A 19,106-nucleotide genomic window follows, 5' to 3' on the forward strand; every position below is an offset into this window, starting at 1 on the left:
TAACAACAATATACCTCACCTAGTATCCTACGAAATAATTAAACAAATGTATTATGCAACGACGTTTTGGTCATGCCTTCCCGTTAAGAGCTTACAAGATTTTTTTCCCCTTTGTGTACATAGTCAATCCTCTGAACATGTCTAGAAGTTTTCGTGAAATTCGTGAAATAGCCTATATTTGTCGCTAGCCTCTTGGAGATAGTATTATATACAAAGCATCAAACATCGTATAGGGAAGTGAGTGGCGCAAGGTTTCAATGGTAGCATAAATTGGATGCGAGCGCTAGTGTTTTCCGATTGGATGACCACAAAGGACGTGCCTAGAGGCATGCATACTTAAATGAAAAATCGGTGCACCGAGCGAGTTGAATGAATATTGCAAAACGTAGTCGATTATTCCATCACACGCTGCAGGGTGTATTTGATGCATTGGCAAAAAAAGAAATGAGTCGGCAGGAGTGAAATGCAAGTTTCTGCAGGGAGACTCATGAAACATGAAATTGGCGCTGTGAACTACATGCGCTACGGAGCAGGAGATAATATGATCGAAACGGAACGGAAGTGAACGATGAATGAATGTTTGAATATTAAGCAACATGAGACGTTCAATTTACTCAATATACGAATGAAACGTTAATCAAGCAAATCCAATACCTCCATCTTTCACGCGAAAGATGATGGAAAGCAACATTTTAAAAATAAGCCAAAGAAATGAACAAAACCTGGATAGCTTTTCCATTTGATTCATGTTTGCCTCAAATTTGAATGAATAGTTTTAATCAACTAACCTAACGGTATCGATTAGATTAACTGTTCGGCAGTTAGCGCATCCGTCGTACAGTTTGTGGTTCTTCTTGGCCAAGAACATATTTCAGCAAATTTCCAAACGAGCTAATCCATTCCAATGCTGTGCGAGAGTAAGTAAACATCTTTGGCATTGATGCTTCCGTTCCGTTTCTAATTCCGAAGAAACCGAAAACCGTTTTCGTTCCTGTTGTTGCAGCCGCTAGGTTTGCTGTTAATTTATCGAGGAACGTTCAAAAATAGTTTCCACAAATCCGATCGCAGCTCGATCCTCAAGTGCGTGGCCGGCTATCGTGAGTCAATCTCGCCGAGAAACCTGTTTTCATAGCTTGTGTGTGATTTTTTTTTTTTTTTTGCATGTTACTCACACTCGATTTATATCTTCATTCATCAACTGACATTGATTGCAATCACCGTTGAACAGATACTGGTACGGTTCGCATTATTCAAAGTCAATAATATGATACATTGTAATACAACCCTTATCCATCTTATCTATTACCTGCAAATAATGATGAATAACATTTCCGGAAACATTTTAGTCAAGCTTTAAATGCAAGAAAAGTTCGTCAAAATTTGAGGTTTTAACAAACTAAACAAAAGCAGCAATAAAACCGGTGGACGGAAATCAAGTCCAAAAATAACAGAAGAAAGAAAAGTGAATGCAACCCGAAAAAAAACCTCAAGCATTTTCCCATGCTCCCATGACGATGCACTTCCTCGGACTGCTTCTTTTATGCGGAATGGTTTTTTCCGCTCATCTGCTGGCGGAGTGCTCTCGCTTTCATTCCTCGCTTTTCTGCGTTTATTCATATTTTTTTTTTCCTGCAAAGGCTCTTCTGCTCCATTCACTGCAAAGTGTCAGTTGGTAGCGGTGGAAAACGGGGGTAGCTTGCAATGTAATTTTCACTTTTTCGCCGCCACTTCAAAAGGAAAAAAGCGCGATGGAAACGGGGAGGAAAGTACACGAAAATTATATACCAAAATGCAATGTTAAACTCATCAGTGAAGGTGTCAAAAAAAACATGACACTCGTTTACACCCATTTGTTGAACATTTGAATCAATATTTTAATACCATTTGCAGATAATTCATTTGGCATATTTCTGTACTTATTCTTTAAACAAGCGAACCTTTCTACATTCCTAAGAAGACTAACAACACAACCCAGTATACATTTTTGATTGTGTTTATGACCCCATCTTGGGTTCATGAACGACTTTTTCTTCAGCTGCGAAATCGAAAAATTAATTATTCATCTACGATAGTGTCAATAGCCTGCGCTTGTTAAAACAACCCTTCTCTTCCAGCGCAAAACTCCCGGTGGTGCATCCTTCCCGGGGGTTGGGATTTTCCTTCTCTGTCCCTTCCTCAGACAACCAAAAACCAACGGGTGCATTAAAAAAGGACCGGGCGAAAGCTTTAACCAAGCGTCGAAAATGGTTTTCCCTCCTGCTGTGTGCACAGTTTTCTTCTCGCTTTCCAAAGTAATTGGCCAACTCCAAAACCGTCATGGAAATTTCACTCGTTGCATATTTAGTTGTTTGTTTGTCTGGGGCTTTGGGGTTTTCGTTTTTATTTTCTTTCTTTTGACGGTTGAAGCATACATAAAAACCACCGTCTGGGCGGCACACAACAATCATCTGGTATGGTTATTTTTGTTTAAAATTTTATGTTAAACTTATTACAACTCCACGGTCAACGCGTGGCGAAGGAGAAGGTTTTCCTTTCACATTTTCATGTTGACCAAAATGTGCACGTCGGTATCAAGATAGTGGGGTAGATATTTTACTTTTTCCCCCGGGGCAGAGGGGAAAACAGTGGCACCTTGTTTTGTGGCAGCGGGAGGATCGCATCTTTAAGACTTCATCTCGCTACCATAAAATATGCGGCGGCGGCTGTTGCGTTTTCATTTAGAAGCAGCCGCATCTCGTTTGCTCCACTTTGCAGTGGAGCAGATGCACGGAGCGCGAACAACAAATGGCCACGGCCAAGACACGCCCGCCCCGCCCGAGAGATTAAAGCGGCAGAACCGTCGTGGTTCACTCGGTTTTCATCATCGCGGCGCGCGGGTCGTCGTTGCGCATCTTGTTTCGTAGCCCCGCCGGTGGATGGGGGATTTTTCCTCGCCGTGCGGTTGGAATGTGTAGTTTTTCCAACGGGTCGAGTTTCAGTTTTACGACATACCCTCCTAGCACCCGCACCAATACAACCACCCTCCCGTTCAAGGGAAACATTCCAAATTCCAGCACTTTCGAGCTTTCCACACGGATTTCGTGCGCCGGCTCCGATGAGAAAGTGCTCTTCTTGGTGAGTTTGGGAGGGAGTTGAGCAAATTTGTTTTCGAGCGTGAACCGACGGCGTGTAGTTGTAGTACACACTTGAAACAAATGGTTGCACATATTTAACAAATGCAAAAAACAAACGTAGATCCATCCCTTTGAATCAACTGCATATGCCGAAGCGAAGGAAAATCTCTGGTATAGAAAAAAAAAATCACAAACCACTCCAAATGATGAACAAATTTTCATCCCCACCCAATGGGGGTGGCCATGAACCGAGGGTGTTGCGAAAGGTAGGCGGTTTGCGTCGTAAAAATCATAAGCATCAGCGCGTTATCGGAGCGTGATTGATAAATGAGGATTAGAGGCCTAAACCACTTTCCTCCAGCAAATGCCGTTTTTCGGGGTGGAAAACTTGGACTATATCGTTTACGACGGACGGGTAACGGTATAGCAGCATCAATTTAAGTGATGGCACAAATGCGCAGGACGTTAACAACATCTAAAAGGATGAATAATGCATACACGGTGCGCGGTGCGTCCACTGAAATTGGTGAATCGATTAAAGGTGAAGATCAATCATCGTTATCGTACAAACGACATCGCGCGTTAGTTATGTGCAACGAAGGTAACCGGTTATGGAATGGATTGCAATCGAACAGACGAAGAATTTAATGTTACCAGATATAAATAAACGACGGGGAAAATCATGAAGTTTCAATACTTACGGTTCAGCTTCGATGGATTTCAATTTGGCAACGTAATTTGACGGAATGTAGCCTTCCTGTCTGGTCTTTTTACTCCGCGCCAGCCACCAGTCTCCCTGTATGTGTGTAGTAGAGAAGAAAAAAAAAGAAACCAAAATTAGAAACCTTTTACAAACGAGCAGTAGCTCAGTAGCTTGGAAATCGATTTTCGTCTACGGCAGGCTTGAGCGATTGACATTCCGGCAATTAGAACGTTAACTTCATTCTCTCCGGCCCTCGCTTACGTCGATTCTCTCCGGCGATTAATTGTGCGGAAAACCCCGGTGGGGGGGTGGAAAACGGTCCATCAGCGCGCTGATCTCTCGCTGAACCAGCGGAGGACAAGGCCGAGGAGGGCACCACGAACGAAATCGAAGCACCGAAATAAATAGACGCCATTCTCTGGCGTTTGGGAACGAAAAAGAACAAACGAAACTGTATTTCCACCACCGGTTTGAAGTGAATGCACTTGCGGGTTTGTCGTGTTACTGTGGTGGAGAGCAGCGAGACCTTTGCTCGACGGTGTTCCACGAAACCACCACTTATGGGTCACTACTTTGGCCGCACTATCTTTTCGCGAACCGGAAGTCGGCACTTGTTGACGCGCTGACGGTGGTCGTGGTGGTTGCGTTTACGGTTCTCGTACGGGGTGGAACGTGAACAGAATCGCGTTCAGCGTGTGCGTGACTGAGGCACGAAGAAAAAAAAATCACAACACCACAAAACCGAGCGAAGGTGTGGGGGTTAGATAAATAATAATAAACGCTTCATAATGATCGACCAGGGCTCGCCCGGACATTTCCTACACCAGCTTTAGAAACAACAACAAAAAAATAGCTCACAACTAACAAGCTCCTCAATTACGCTCACGGTTACGGGTCGACGGGTTGTTGAACAACTGTAACACACAGAGTTGCGGAAAAGCTTTGATTCGGCGGAAAACGCGTGCTGCTGGACCGTCTGGCCGTTTATGGATTTTGGAAGCAAACAACAAACCATTTCGATTTCATTTTCGGTCAAGGTTGCAACATACGGCGGTTCGCTATTGCTACACTCTATTGCGTACTCTTTTGCGCTGTTATTGTATCTTTTTACAAAATCATTAATTGTGCGAAGAAAGATCACAAACAAGAGATAACAAATTTGACAAAGCCGTGAATCAGCAGTAAAGATCCAGCTAAGTTTGGTCCATTGATAAGGACACCTTTCACACATTCTGTCATATTAGTAAGGGTTTGGTATAAGAGGCCAAACTGTATAAAGCATTCCATGATTGGTATTAAACGACAAATATTTTGGAAACATCCGTTAATCAAAAGAAACTGTAAATAGTCGCAATGCGTAGTAACTAGTGTTGTGCTTAACGAATCTTTTAGCGAGATTCATTCGTATGAGTCTTTCACCTAAGATTCATTCAGATGGATTCATTAATCTCTAGGGATTCGAATCTTCAAACCTTAATGAAACGAAATTAAAACTTAATTCGAAACGCTAATGAATCTTCATGAATCTTTCATGGATCTGTCACGAATCTCCAACGCATGGATCATGTCATCGAATGTCATTGGCGTCACGAATGTGATTGGCGTGGATCATGTGACGAAAAAAAGGAGAGATCCCTCAACCCTGTTTTGGCCCATCACTTTTCATTAGTTGATGTATCTTTGGGATTCATGAATCTCTAATCGGAAGATTCATTAATCGCTTAAACGCAAAGAATCATTCAGATTCATGAATCTGAATCTGAATTACACAACTCTAGTTGTAACTTTATATAAATCAAAATGCCTGGTATTTTGGAAAATTTATTCGATTACACTGATTCGATTGTTTGTTCGATACGACTTACACGGCATTTTATATTACTGAATGATTATAATTATTTTTAAGTCGATTACCGTTTCGTAAATAAAATAATTTTAAAATGCTGGTATTTAACCATACATAAGGAATAGACATGAACCAAAATTGTCTATAGTGAGGGATAAAACTCGATGGCATGCAGTATTCAACCCGTTGACCGGACCGTTGATGGACTTCTAAAATAGACCAACACGTCCGGGCTCGATATTAATACCTATCATGGGACTTATTCTACAAAAATGCAACTTTGCATAACCATCGGCAACGAGCCATGGACGATGCGAAGCTATAAATTCAATCAAATAAAAAAGTACACACTGGCTCGTGTGGTAGCAGGAAGAGTTGCACAAACAAGCTTGCGGATAAACCCAACGCCACGAACGTGTGCACACGTAAGCTTCTGTGGAAAAATCGTTTCCATCGCTAAAGCTAGTCATAATGGCAGTTACTATGCTGTTGCTGGCATAGAGCAAACCCTGTATCGAAGTGTATCTAAAAGAACCTTTGCAAGGGAGGATGTAAAAATCCAGCATTTGAGACTGGTTCAGTGGGGCTTCCGGGAAGTTGCGTAGGTGGACACATGCTCCAGGTCAACCGGCATCCGACCTTGAATGAGTGGTCAGCACCATTTTATCATCAGCATAGAATGGAACCCAGCGCACCCTTCCTCCTCTGGCACCGTAAAGGCATTGTTGGAAAGCGCCAAGAGCTAACGTACATCTCGTCCTAGAAGGCACACAACACAACCATTGGCCCCAAACGGAACGTGTGTGCATAAATTCCCCGTGTCGCCCGTCGATTTGTTTATTTCAACCTTTTTTCTTTGCCACCCTGGACACTATCATCGAACAGACACAAAGGAGTGCGCTGTAAAACAATTCAACAACACACCGGATCGGCTGCCCTCCGGGCGTGAGAACTATGCCAACCCACAAGGGTGATTTTCCGTCCGGTGGGGGGATGTTTCGTTCTTTTGCCGGAACGTTTTCCCTCCTGTTGGACATCGTGTTCTGGCGGTTTATTGCTTGTTTGATGCCACGGGTACAATGGAAGTGATTGCTTCGTCTCTTCCGTAAATAACTTTTGTTTCCAACCCGTGTTTTCCTTTTTTTCTTGGCAACGTTTTGTATGCAGCATACTTATGATTTTTTTTCCTGTATTGTGAATAACACTATCACATCGGTTATCCAACCGATCGTCGAACGACTCTTGAGTGAAACAATTTGCAATCTTGTTTACTGAACCAAACCTTATCTTCCGGCTCTTCCACTGTCACACACGAGAAGAGCAGCGCACGCTGTTGTTGTATGAGAAGTCATGTAAAGTGAACGATACAAAATGGCAGTACAAGAAACGGGTTCGACGTCGATGTTCCAGCGAGCAGGTTGTTCCCGTCATCGCCGCCAAACAAGGCACGGAATCTGAAGCCCACCTGGGATGGCATAAATAAAACACAAAATCGGAACGGAAAAGAAATGGCATTGATATGATTCGCAGAACAGATCACACCGGCATAACGTGAGTGGATTCGTGTGCAGAAAACAAGCCGCCCCGTTCGGAGATGAGGCAATTGAACGTCTTGGATGAAACCGGTTCCCTTCGTCGACGTTGGATTCGGATTCGCGTTGTCGGACTTCCCGAGCATAGTAAGGTCAGATGGCGACTATGATGATGGCTTATCCGTGGTTAAGTGGAGAGGCAAGATCAAAACAACCCCCCCGTGGTCCCATCGTCCACCAACTCCCGTGTGCTCTATATGCAAAACGCGGAGAAACTCATCAAATTGCTCCGGTGATAATTGGACGGAAGAAACATGGAAAACAAAACACCCCAACCGAACACACTGGAACATATGCTCCACTACACTCCACAAGTGGAACCGTGGCAGGTTGAGTGCATAGCTGCAGTGCACCTTCTATGGTTGTGTATGTGTGTCCACGATGTGCCGCTAACCCTACACAAAGATGGCGAGGTTGCACATCCGGCGAGAGAACAAGTAGCAAAGTCCAAGCCGTAGGGTTGGGCACAATCGATGCCGGCATAATTATGCTGTCACTACTTTCCGGGACCAAAACAGGGAGGGGCCATGAGGGACAAGGGCCAGAGGGAGGGGAAGAAGCCATATGGGTAGGTCCACAAAAGGACGGGTCCGGTTTGGACGGAAGTGCGACTGCTGCATCGCGAGACGTCACTCGACTCATTCTCTCACGTTCGTCGGCAATCGGTGTAGAACCCGGAGACGTCCGACATGACTTACGGGATGATAGATCCGATAAGGTTATAGCGTGGGGGAAAATACGCAACCTTATGAGAAAAATACGTTTTGCTTGACGGCAAAATGTCAAATAATAAGCGAAAAGAAAAAGCAAGAAGATAGTACAAAACATTGCGATTACGACAGCAAAGTAACGCTTTGAATAAACATTACCATAGAAAGGACACATAACCCCATATAAAAGCGATTAAGTTATTAGTTGTTTGATGATTCGAAAACAAAAAACGAAATTATAGATTTGATCAATAATAAAGATTTAAAAATAATTAATAAGAAAAGGAATGACAACGAATTATGTGAGATTAATTTAACGTTCTTATTCACTGTGTTCATCAAAGCCGTAATAAACCGTAAATATCTTTGTAACTATTTTTATCAACTCGATCTATCTATTCGCGAGCAACTCGAGTCTATTCATCTATTCGCAAGATTTCGAAATCAACATTCACATTACTTACTCAAGACAGACTAAAATCTTACCACATTCAGGAGGGATTTGTCGTATTGTCACGTTTTGCAATGGATTATAATCCCTCACAGATCAGTAGCTCTAGCTCGAACCTTTCTAACCTTAGACACGTTGTCGAGCATGACTAGGAATGGGTTATTTCCATCTAGAGTTCGGAGTAGATTTCGACTAGCGACGAGTTTCCTATCGTTTTCAACGGTTTACTGTTGTTAGTAGGGCAATGATATAAACACGTTGAAGTTTTGTGTTCGTCGCGTGTCAACTTTTGTTTCCCACCATTAGATATTTAATGTTCGTTCATTCACAATCAGTTAGAACGATGGAGATAAAAAAACCCTTTGCCCTCGTCTTGTTCGAGCCTCTACGCCGTGTCTAGAACATTGCAAATAAAACAATGTCGCCGCACAAGCGACGTATCACGGGACAGGGGTGTTTATCGAAAAAACGTGGAAAAATGCGACCAAAAGCGCTATAATAAATACTTCCTTTTTTATGTAGAAATTTACATGAAAAAGTAAAAATAAAAAAGCACCCACCAACGTAAACGGGGGAGAAAGTTAATGAGCATTTCATAAAATGACGATCAAGACACTTCCGATGTCGGCCAATGACGTCCGTGCGCCGGCGATCCGCCATAGTTTAGATCACCGTTGAACGTCAACCACCATTATCTAATCAACGAGGCTCGTGGTAGTAGTGGTGGTGGTGGTGGTGGTGATGCAGTTGCAAGTTTTTTGCCGCACGGAAGAGCACACCAAATGCTATGCTGGAGCATAGCAATCAACGAGTCAGTGAGCCGTAAGCCAGGGAGCCTCAATCCATCATCTCTCGACCGGGCGGCGGATGGATCAGCGAAGCGCGATGATAAACGGATTGGCCACGAAACGGTCAATCATGCGCCGGCCGATCGTCCGGAGAGCCCTTCCGCTTTCTTCCGCACGATCAGTCGGAGGACATCGCACACCGTTCAACGAGCACCAAATCGCCCGGCAAGGCGTCTTTTCCTCACCCACTGTGGCGCGAACAACTTTCGCTTCCTGGCCAATGCTGCTGCTTTATTTTTCCAACTTTCTTAGCTCTTCAAAACCATTGTCGGGTGAAGTGCGGTAGTTATGAGCTACGATGTCTATGGTGATGTTATTGGCTTCCCCAGCAAGTCGAGCATTTTGTTTTTTGGTAAAAAATACGTAGAGTAGCTTAAACTGGTAAGCTGGTATAATTTATACAACTTCTTGTAATCACATAAAAAAAAATCAAAACGAACATTCTTCTCGTAAGTCTTACAGCAACAGTAGCAAAAAGTGAGTAAAATGCGTCACCATGAGTCTTGTCTCTTCCCAGAATGCTTTCACCAACATCCCCCCGGAGAGAAACTCGGTCGGTGGGTTGAACACACGCACGTCGGATTCCCCCACCGAATATACTTGTGGTTCATTGCACGGTACACCAACCAGCCAGCGCATCGTGTACGTGTGCACGTGATTTGTGGCCAGCCAAGAAGAACCCAACTCCGGTTTACGAACTTATGTCGATGGGTTGCACCCATCATCATGGCCGGCTCATGGTCTCAAACAAACTGACGATGCCACTGATTGCAAACAATCTTGCCATTTTGTTGCCCGCTCCGAAGCTGATTATCCTGATTGTTTGCGCCATAAAGCACTACAGCGTATCTTCAATATGCTTTCCCCGCAATGTCGAGCTGTTGCTGAGTTATACAAATCGGCGAATGAGAAACAGCATAAGTAATCGTTACAAAACTCTCTAGAAAGATAAAAGTAGCGTTAAAAAATACAAAACTGATACAAACGAACACTGAAAACAATGTTCTATCACCAAGATGTACTAACTGGTACAACAAAATACGATTTAAATAGTTTAAAATAATCCTAAAGAATAATCAACAGGCAACAGACCGCTGCTGTGAGCTAAACCTGGAACTACCCTATTGCAAAAAAAAAAAAATCACAGACCATAATTTTGACAGCTCCAGCAACGGGGTGTTTTGCTGTTTTTTCGCGTTTTTCAAAGCACTATTTCGCAACGGCCCAGTTCCTCATCGCGGACGGTTCGTCATGCACGCAACACTCGTTCGCTCGCAAACCCGGCCGGAGACAACAAATAATAATGCCAAGACACGGATGCATTCGCTAACAATACAAATTTGTTTTCTGTTTCTTTTTTTGTTTTGCTCCCTTGCTCGCCTTCCGTCTCCGCTATCTACGGCCGGAAAATGGACCAACAGTATGGAAACATCACGAAGCCACGGTTTTCGTATCGAATTTGGTCTGTGTTGAAGTTATACTAACAGTTGAACGAAATGATTTCAAACATGAGACGGATACGATTGCAATTCATTAGTAACCATTTTGAGAAGACGAATTTTATTTGACGAAACAAAGAATAAGAAATTTAATGCTTGTCTATTCCGATATGTTGTCACGATATTTCGCATGAATGAAGGAACCACACGCCCGAAAATGTTTGAAGCAGTTTTAAAAGCCTACACAATTAAATCTCGTGACGCTGCGGAACATAATGTTTCTTATCTAATTTACGCGATGCAGACATTCTATCAACTTATCGTCCGGGTCTTTTTTTATCTGATTCATGTTTGACATCGTAATCGGTGAGAGTTTTAATTGATAAAAAAAATACCAACCAGGACTTCCGATAAAAGGCACATTATTTCATTTTAATCTTCACCAAGAAATCACCTTATGAGTAATTTCAACATTGTGTCACAGTGTCGTACTTAATCTCCTCTTTATCTTACCGATTTTCATCTTCAGGAAATCTAACAAGCGTCCCATGGGAAATGCGTATTGGCCCCGAGAAAATATGGTTCAACAAAAAAAAAACCACCGGAAAAGCTTCCCCCGCCAAGTTTACTTTCTATCGCTCTGGCCTGACTTTGTTGGAAGATGTACGGAAAGCCCTCCAACAGACGCTCGGACACTCTCCATTTCGCTGATGAGAAAGGCTCCTCTATGGCCGGTCCCCCCCTCCCCCCGTCGGTGGCTTCACTCTCATTAGCCTCCGCTAATAATGTTAATGGACTGTCGAAGTTGTTGGATCACGGTTGCTGCCACGATTGCAGCGCGAAAATGGGTTCGTAGTAATTGGCGCCACCTGGCACAACTGCACCACTACTGCCACCACGGGCCCGAAACCCACCGGTCAGAGCTCCCTCCTATCAGCAAAAAAGACCTGGCGATTAGACGCGCGTGGAGCGTGCCGATATCAACAACGGCAACAACATGGACCAGAGAGTTGAGTATGCGGCAACATTGAACCACGAGCAGTTCGATCGGTGCTGTGCCCTAGAGGAGGTTTGGCATTCAAGCGTGTCGGAATCGAAACATACATATCGCGAGACGCGATTTGCAGCGAGCAACTTTCGCTTTCCGTCGCGGGGAGAAGAGCTTTCGTACGTACGTACATTACGACAACGGCAAATAATGGCACGGCCGTTTACCAACACGAAATCGAGACGCGGTGAAAACGGTTCGAAATGCACCACACCAAACCCCAACAGGAGGCTACTAGGCGGGGTGAGACGAAGGACGGGGACTGAGATTTCCAAATCGTACCAATCGTAGAGCAACTGAAAACCCATAAATCGCTAAAGATTGTTACAAACCGGTGCGCTCGGTGCGATCGGTGGGTAAACAGTAATGATGGTAAAATATTTCATTAGCTCAGATTATCCCGGGCCAAAAACGTGGTAACAATAATGGTTCCCTTTGTCTAACCCGTGCCCATGGGATGATTAAATGTACATTAAGGTAAAATTCAAACCACATTTCAACGGCGATCGATGGAAGGAGAAGATGGGCACAAACTTGAAGCGAAAGAAGAAGCGCGTCTTGTTTAACATCCGTCTTGTGTGGCGCAACAAACGGGAGAAATTCCTGTACCGACCGTAATTACCTTCATCACAACAATCGTAACATCGTGGTGGGGAAAAAAATGGAATAGATTGGAATTCCAGTAGCCCTCCAAGGGTGGACGGCAAGGTGAAAGAGGTGCGCCACTTCCTCGAAACCAGATCAAGTCACCACACCCGGTTCCGTCGCGAGCAACTATTCTGTTGCTGGGATAAAATTAGCCACCAAATGGAACCAGATGTTGCTGTGAGTCGACCAGCGTTGCATCATTTTGTGACCCTTCCCTTTGCGTTGGTTCCGGGTTCTCCGTGCAGCAGTGTGCTCGATCGCGGACAGTGAAGGCAACCGTTCTGTCCGCGAATAAAACAAAATAGAAACACCCTGATGGAATGAAAACTACATCAAACATGCATTCCGACATCGAATTATGACCCGTTTTCGACGCATCGTTTTGAGGGCTTCAAATGACGGATCAAAAATCGTTCGACCTGCCAACCCCGTGTCCCGGGGGATGGGTCGAACGAAGGAACAACAACAGGAAAAGCATACCACACACAACATAAACATAGGCGCAACCAACATGTACCGTAGTGGTGTACGTACCATACGACGAATCCGTCGATCGTGGGATTGTTGTGTGCGCGGATCGTCGTGCCATGCCATTGAGTAACAGAATCCACGTCCCACAAACCAGACGCCCTTTTTGTATGCTGGTGGATGTATGTTTTGATCGCCCATAGGCTTTGGACATTACCAGCATCGTAACCCGAACCGCCGCCGTCCGTCTCCGTTTCGCTCCCACTTTCGGGCCAGTTTGCCCAAAAATTTCCCACACACATCCCCGACGGACGGCGGGTCCTCTGTTGGGTCGTTCGAGGCCGACCGAAAGGAAGGAATAGAAAAAGGGAAACCGCACAAGCGGAGCCTGTGTTTCGGGTCCCGTGGATCTGTGTTTGTTCCCGTTTGTTTTCGTCTGGTTTTGTCGAATTCTTTTCCTTCTGCTCTATCGTCTTCTCCCTACCTTCACTTTCCCTCCTTGTACAAGTAGTCAATTTTATTATGCTGTTGGACCGTGTTTAGAGGAGGTTCTGTAGATGATTTTCGTTCCCGCATTCCTTTCCCAGATGGTTGAACATAACAACGATCTTGAACATGCAACAGCTTTCTGCAACTTATCATAGAAACTTATCAGAACCAGCTAAAGGACTCACTGTGACCTCATTTACCTTCCTGGCCACGGACCTACCTGAGTATCGTTCAGAATCTCCAAATGTTCGCCCTTGCGGAAGCTAAGATCCTCGTCCGTGCGCGCATCGTAGTCGTACAGGGCAACGAATATTTTGGCAGTGCTGATTGCGTCGTTGCCCGGATCCGGCAGGGCCGGAATCGGTTGGCGGTTTGGCTGCTCCTGCGGTGGCGTGGCCACCGGATTGCCGGCCAGCACCGGCTCGCTATCGATCGGGCCCGGTCCGATCGGGTCCTTCGGGTCGGCCTTGGCCGTACTGCTGAAACAGTTGCCCATACTGGCTGCACTTTTCTCGCGCGACCAACAATCGGGAACACTTTCTGGCTTCGGTTGTAGGGTGTTTTTTCTATCTTTTAGAACAAACAAATAAAAACATACACACACTCACACACACACTGGCCGCAACCAAATTCTTTTCCTCCTAATCACTACACTTTACTTGCGATGCATGGATTGTTAAAACAACGAATAACACAGTGGCTACATTGATACTGTTGATTTTTTTTCCCTTTCTGCTTGGTTTTCGGGTGGGAAATATTTTAGACACACTCGGACACTTTACTTTTACACTATTTTAACGACGCCGTTGAATTGCCTAGACGAAAAAGATACACCAAAAATAGAAACACGTAAAATAAACCAAATTCCACCAATTGGAGTACCAATAATCGCGTCACTGTTATTCAACCACTAATAGAGATATGTCACTAATAAGCTGTAAACTATGTGACCACTAGTTTAAAATAGTGCACACAGTTTACTACCAATTATCCTTGTTTTTCAGGATCACTTTTGAGCACTAAAAAAACCGCACGTCACAACGAAAAAGGAAAACAATGCACAACAAGGAAATCCTTTCACAAATATGGGAACAAAAATGGTACTGCCGTTCACTTCTAGCAAGCATTAGGCGTGTCACCAAATCTCGAATACGACCGCGATAGCATAGTTCCAGGAAATCGTTATCTGTAGCATAACGAATACAACAAATATTGATGAACTTTGATTTCGCTGTTAACTTTCCAAGGTTAACTGATGAAGTTGAAGAATAAATCTAGAAAATTTGCAGGGCAATTTTGCCTGTTGCTTGACCATCCATATCTGGCGCGGATGAAATCACTGAACCTCGGGTTGTTGGCGTTCAATTGGCCGGTTTCTACTTTAAACACTTCCAGCTATGCTTTGTCACTGGACGAAATAACGTTTTGAATATGTTTTTTCGTATTTTTCCATGCTGGTTGTTGCGAATTAAAAGGACTAACTCGAGGAAAGATACCTTTCAAGACTGCTTTGTTTTTTTACAATTATTTTTGACACGATAGTTTAGTTTGCTGTTCTGTTTAGCGACATTCACCGCGAGCAGTTTGCGACTCGCAAAAGTGACTTTTCGTACTTCACTGTGTATAAAATGAGTTCTCACTTGCGAATACAGATGTCGCTACATTGAATAAAACAAAAATAAAAATAACACCAAAATAGTGATCGATTGCTATCGTGAATGAGAAAAAAACATTTAATTGCTTGTACGGCACAAGCTTTCAAACAAAATTATGACTCTCTACGATAAATAATCAGAGCGGTACGATAAATGGTCAAACTCAGCCGTTTGGACCATCCACTGTCCAACAGCATACACGAAATAAAAAAAACTCGATTTGGGCAATACATTTTCTTGTGCCCTTTCACAAACGCACGCACTGATCACGGTAGGATTTCTTTACAGGCATTCACTATCCTTCATGTTTGTTGAACTAACATGAACCAATCAATTGCTGCATTTTACTGTTTCCCTCACGCAACTGGTGCACAATTGCATTCCAGCAACTGTAAAGAGACCACTACCGCACAGCATCCTAAACATAGAGGCACCACCCGCTCGTTGTACGGGAAATTATTCCCGTTTTCCTAGCCACACCTGATTTCAATCCACAACATAAGCACCAGAAGCCACGACGACGATGGCGACACATTCACTTGTGCACTCCGCCACCACAATTGATTTGCTTTCCTTCTGGCCAGCCACAATCGCCCATTTTCCTTTGCTTGTTGTGGATTTTGCTCACGTTTGTGCACATCTTCTTCACTGCGTTTCGTTTCCTTTTGCTGCGGCCTTCCTACCTGATGTGGCTTTCTTGCCCGCAATCGACGGACGGCAAACTTGATTCACAGGTAATTCGCTGCTCCACCTCACATGAAATCAACTATCCGACGACTGATCAAGAACTGAATCTGAATCTTTTCGACGAACTTGCAAACGCCATTTCGACGTCAAACGTCAAACATGACAGCTCATAATATTTACCTTATTACCAAGGTTAGTTGAACCAGCTTCAAGCACCTCGGGCACGATTTGAAATCATCGTTGAAATAGTAAATCTGTTGAAAACTTTTCAATCCTTTAGCTAATTTCTACAATTTACCCCTCAAATCGAATTTGCTATAAACAAAACCATTAGTAAATTATTCCATTGGCAATAAATAGTCCCGCGTTCAAAGCTTTATTGATAACATTTGTCTTTTAATTTGTTTCTAAAGCCTAAATTCCCTCCCACTCCCTTACAGTCTATAACACGTTTTTCTATCGCGCGCGAAAGAACGACAAGTCAATAAATTACATTCCTATCTATCCGTACACTCTGGAGTCCTTTGAGGGCTGATCTTGCTGCTGCTGCTGCTGCTGTCGTTCCTGTTGCTTGACCAGCTCGTAATAGTATCCGCGCTGCTTGATCAGGCTGTCATGGTTGCCCACTTCAACGATCTGCCCTTGATTTAGCACCACAATAACATCCGCGTTCCGGATGGTGGACAATCGGTGGGCAATAACCAGCGTTGTCCGATCGAGGACGGCGGCATCGAGTGCGCTCTGTACGACCGCCTCACTCGCCGCATCCAAGGCACTGGTCGCCTCGTCGAGTATAAGTATCGTCGGTTGTTTGAGTAAGGCCCGCGCGATCGCAATTCGTTGCCGCTGACCACCGCTCAATTGTATGCCTCGTTCGCCAACCATGGTATCGTAGCCGTCGGGAAGTTTGCTGACAAAATCATGCGACTGTGACAGCTTGGCCGCCTGGAGAACTTCCTCGTCAGTTGCCCCCGGTCGGCCGTATTTGATATTTTCATAGATTGTCGTCCCGAACAGCACCGGTTGTTGTTCGATGAATCCAATCAGCTCGCCCCGAAGCCAGCTGGGGGAGATGTGTGCCAGCTCGTACCCATCGATCGTTATGCGTCCCCCCGTGGGTTCATAGAATCGCTCCAGCAGTGAAGCCACGGTCGATTTACCACTGCCACTCGCACCAACGAGCGCCACCGTCTGTCCGGGTCGGAGGACTAAGCTGAAATCACGCAACACCCGCTGGTTGGGTCGCGTGGGGTACACAAACTCTACGCCCTCGAAGCGTACCTCTCCGCGCAGGCTTTCCTCAGGAATGGTGAGGCCATGTTTCAGGTCAATTTTGGGCTCCAGGTTGAGATACTCGAACACTCGCGCACCAGCCGTCATTCCCCGAATGACCGAGCCGAGAAGGATTGATCCTTGGGCCAACGACCTCTGCACGCCCTGGGCCGCAACGAGGAACGCCATGAGATCACCGGCACTGATCGAGTTCGCCGACATAAAATGTCCACCTAGCAGGAGTGTCGTTAACACCATTCCGTTAAGGCACAGATTGCTGAGCGCCTGAAACACGGCAATTCCACCTCCAAGCTGCTGCGATAGTACGGCCGATTTGTCCGTCTCCACACGGAACAGCTCCACCTCGCTGTACTCACTAGCGCTTGCTCGCACGGTCCGAATGTTGGCCAGCGCTTCCTCACTCACCGACGTGGCCCGTTCCGACTGGGCTTGCGATTTCTTACTCAAGTGGCGTAGCGAACGGCCGAGCAGGGAAAACATCACCACAGCCACCGGTACCGAAACGAGCGCAATGCTGGCCAGTTGCGGCGAGATCCAGAACAACGATATGCCACCGCCTACAAGCTGGGCGAAGCTTCGAAGTCCTTGCGAGATGCATTGCTTGAAGCTCGATTTGAAGTCCTGCACGTCGGCAGTTAATCGATTGACCAGTTCGCCCGTTCGATTGTGGTCGAAAAATTCCAGATCCTGTATGATGATCTGACGGAACAGGTCCTGCCGTATGCTAGCAGCCATCTGTTCACCAATTTGACTCAACAGCAGGATGTAAAGGAAGGTGAATCCCGATTGGGCCAGATACATTCCAAACAACTGGAAGGCGGGTCCTCGCATGTCACGGAAAAAGCTTGCCGTATCGATGCTGAAAATGCGGGGGATGAATTATAAGAAAGGTAGTTAACTCACTAATTAGTTACTCACTCCTGCAAGCTACTTCCAGCATATCGAGCCAGCTTGTTAACTAGCACACCAAGAAGGTTTGGTATTTGAATGTTAAAATACGCTACAGCAAGAGCGGCCTATAAAGAAAATAACCCATTGTTAACAGATGAAATACTTCCAAGACGCTGTTTGAGCTCACCAAAATCGCACCGATCAGCTTTCCCAAGTGATGCTTCAGGTAACGCCAAAATTTCCACCAATCAAACCGAACTCGCTCATCTTCAAGCGCGTAACGTTGGCCGGCCAAACGGTTCGCGGATGCCTCGCAGTGCACAAACCACCGACGGTACTGGTAGCCCAACGTTAGACTAACTCCGGTGCCTCCAAGCAGAACCCGTACCACTCGTGAGCCACGGGAAGACGTACCACCTGTTACGGTGTGTGCCGATCTTAGCGGAGACCGCAAACTGTTCCCGCGGGTTGTCTGTAGAAAACTCGACTTTCCCACACCAAAGGACTGGATCGTTTTCCTCAGCAACGCATGCTTACTGTCCGTACTGTACGGTGATCTGTTTTCGGGTTGTACCAAAAGGAAAAAAACACCAATTCGAGGTTATGCAATCGTTAACAGTTTGCCGGCCACGCAACTTACCGTACCAATCCTTGCCAGCAGCTTTGCCGGTTTGGGGTAAGTAAAAGCTTAAGCATTATTCCTTGAGGCACCTCTGCCGGTTTTCTGGTTTTCCAATGCCTTCTGGCGGCATCAACCGAGGAAACCCGAAGAAACCGAGAAACAGAATCACGACTTCCTTGCACAGCCGGTTGGATTGTTTACGTTTTATGAATAGTAGTGTTGGAAGAATCAGGATTCGAAAGATTCGAAGATTCGCTCCCTAGACGGATTCTAAAGATTCGAATCCCATTTGACAGATTCTAAAGATTCGAATCCCATCTGACAGATTCTAAAGATTTGATTCAATTAGGATTCGAATCAGATTTGATTGGTATGGTACTCGATTTGATTCGATTCTGACTTGAACCTTAACTGTTTGAATCGACTCACAATGATTTGATTTTTCAATTCTCTTTTCGCTCTCAAATTGTGCGCGTAGTGGTGGGCAGTTTCCTCGGAACTGAAATGAAACAGCTCCCCCTGGGAGCGGATAGCGATAGCGATCCAGATGGTCCTGGGGACCATTCACAAGCTCGATTTAGCCTTTGGACCAATTCAACCATT

The 19,106-nt window shown here is 45.0% G+C and overlaps 2 protein-coding genes across 2 annotated transcripts in view; both read right to left on the reverse strand.

Annotated features, from left to right (window-relative positions):
* Nucleotides 1-15,817, reverse strand: part of LOC131267359 (tyrosine-protein kinase Src42A) — a 75,825-nt gene extending 60,008 nt beyond the window's left edge. The window contains exons 1-3 of the mRNA XM_058270220.1: nucleotides 15,694-15,817; nucleotides 13,576-14,170; nucleotides 3,815-3,909 (exon numbers count right to left, since the gene is read on the reverse strand). Of these exons, the coding sequence (XP_058126203.1) occupies nucleotides 3,815-3,909; nucleotides 13,576-13,851 (371 nt within the window). The 5' untranslated portion in view covers nucleotides 13,852-14,170; nucleotides 15,694-15,817. The remainder of the gene's footprint in view (nucleotides 1-3,814; nucleotides 3,910-13,575; nucleotides 14,171-15,693) is intronic.
* A 226-nt stretch (nucleotides 15,818-16,043) lies between these two features.
* On the reverse strand, nucleotides 16,044-18,700 carry LOC131262026 (mitochondrial potassium channel ATP-binding subunit). The gene is made up of 4 exons (XM_058263927.1): nucleotides 18,522-18,700; nucleotides 18,069-18,438; nucleotides 17,909-18,006; nucleotides 16,044-17,849 (listed from the first exon to the last, which is right to left on the reverse strand). The coding sequence occupies exons 1-4, from the start codon at nucleotides 18,575-18,577 to the stop codon at nucleotides 16,199-16,201; spliced, it is 2,175 nt and encodes a 724-aa protein (XP_058119910.1). The 5' UTR covers nucleotides 18,578-18,700; the 3' UTR covers nucleotides 16,044-16,198.
* Between the last annotated feature and the right edge of the window lie 406 nt (nucleotides 18,701-19,106).

This window comes from Anopheles coustani, chromosome 2 (assembly GCF_943734705.1).
Source record: "Anopheles coustani chromosome 2, idAnoCousDA_361_x.2, whole genome shotgun sequence".
In the NCBI taxonomy this organism is placed as follows: Eukaryota; Metazoa; Arthropoda; class Insecta; order Diptera; family Culicidae; genus Anopheles; species Anopheles coustani.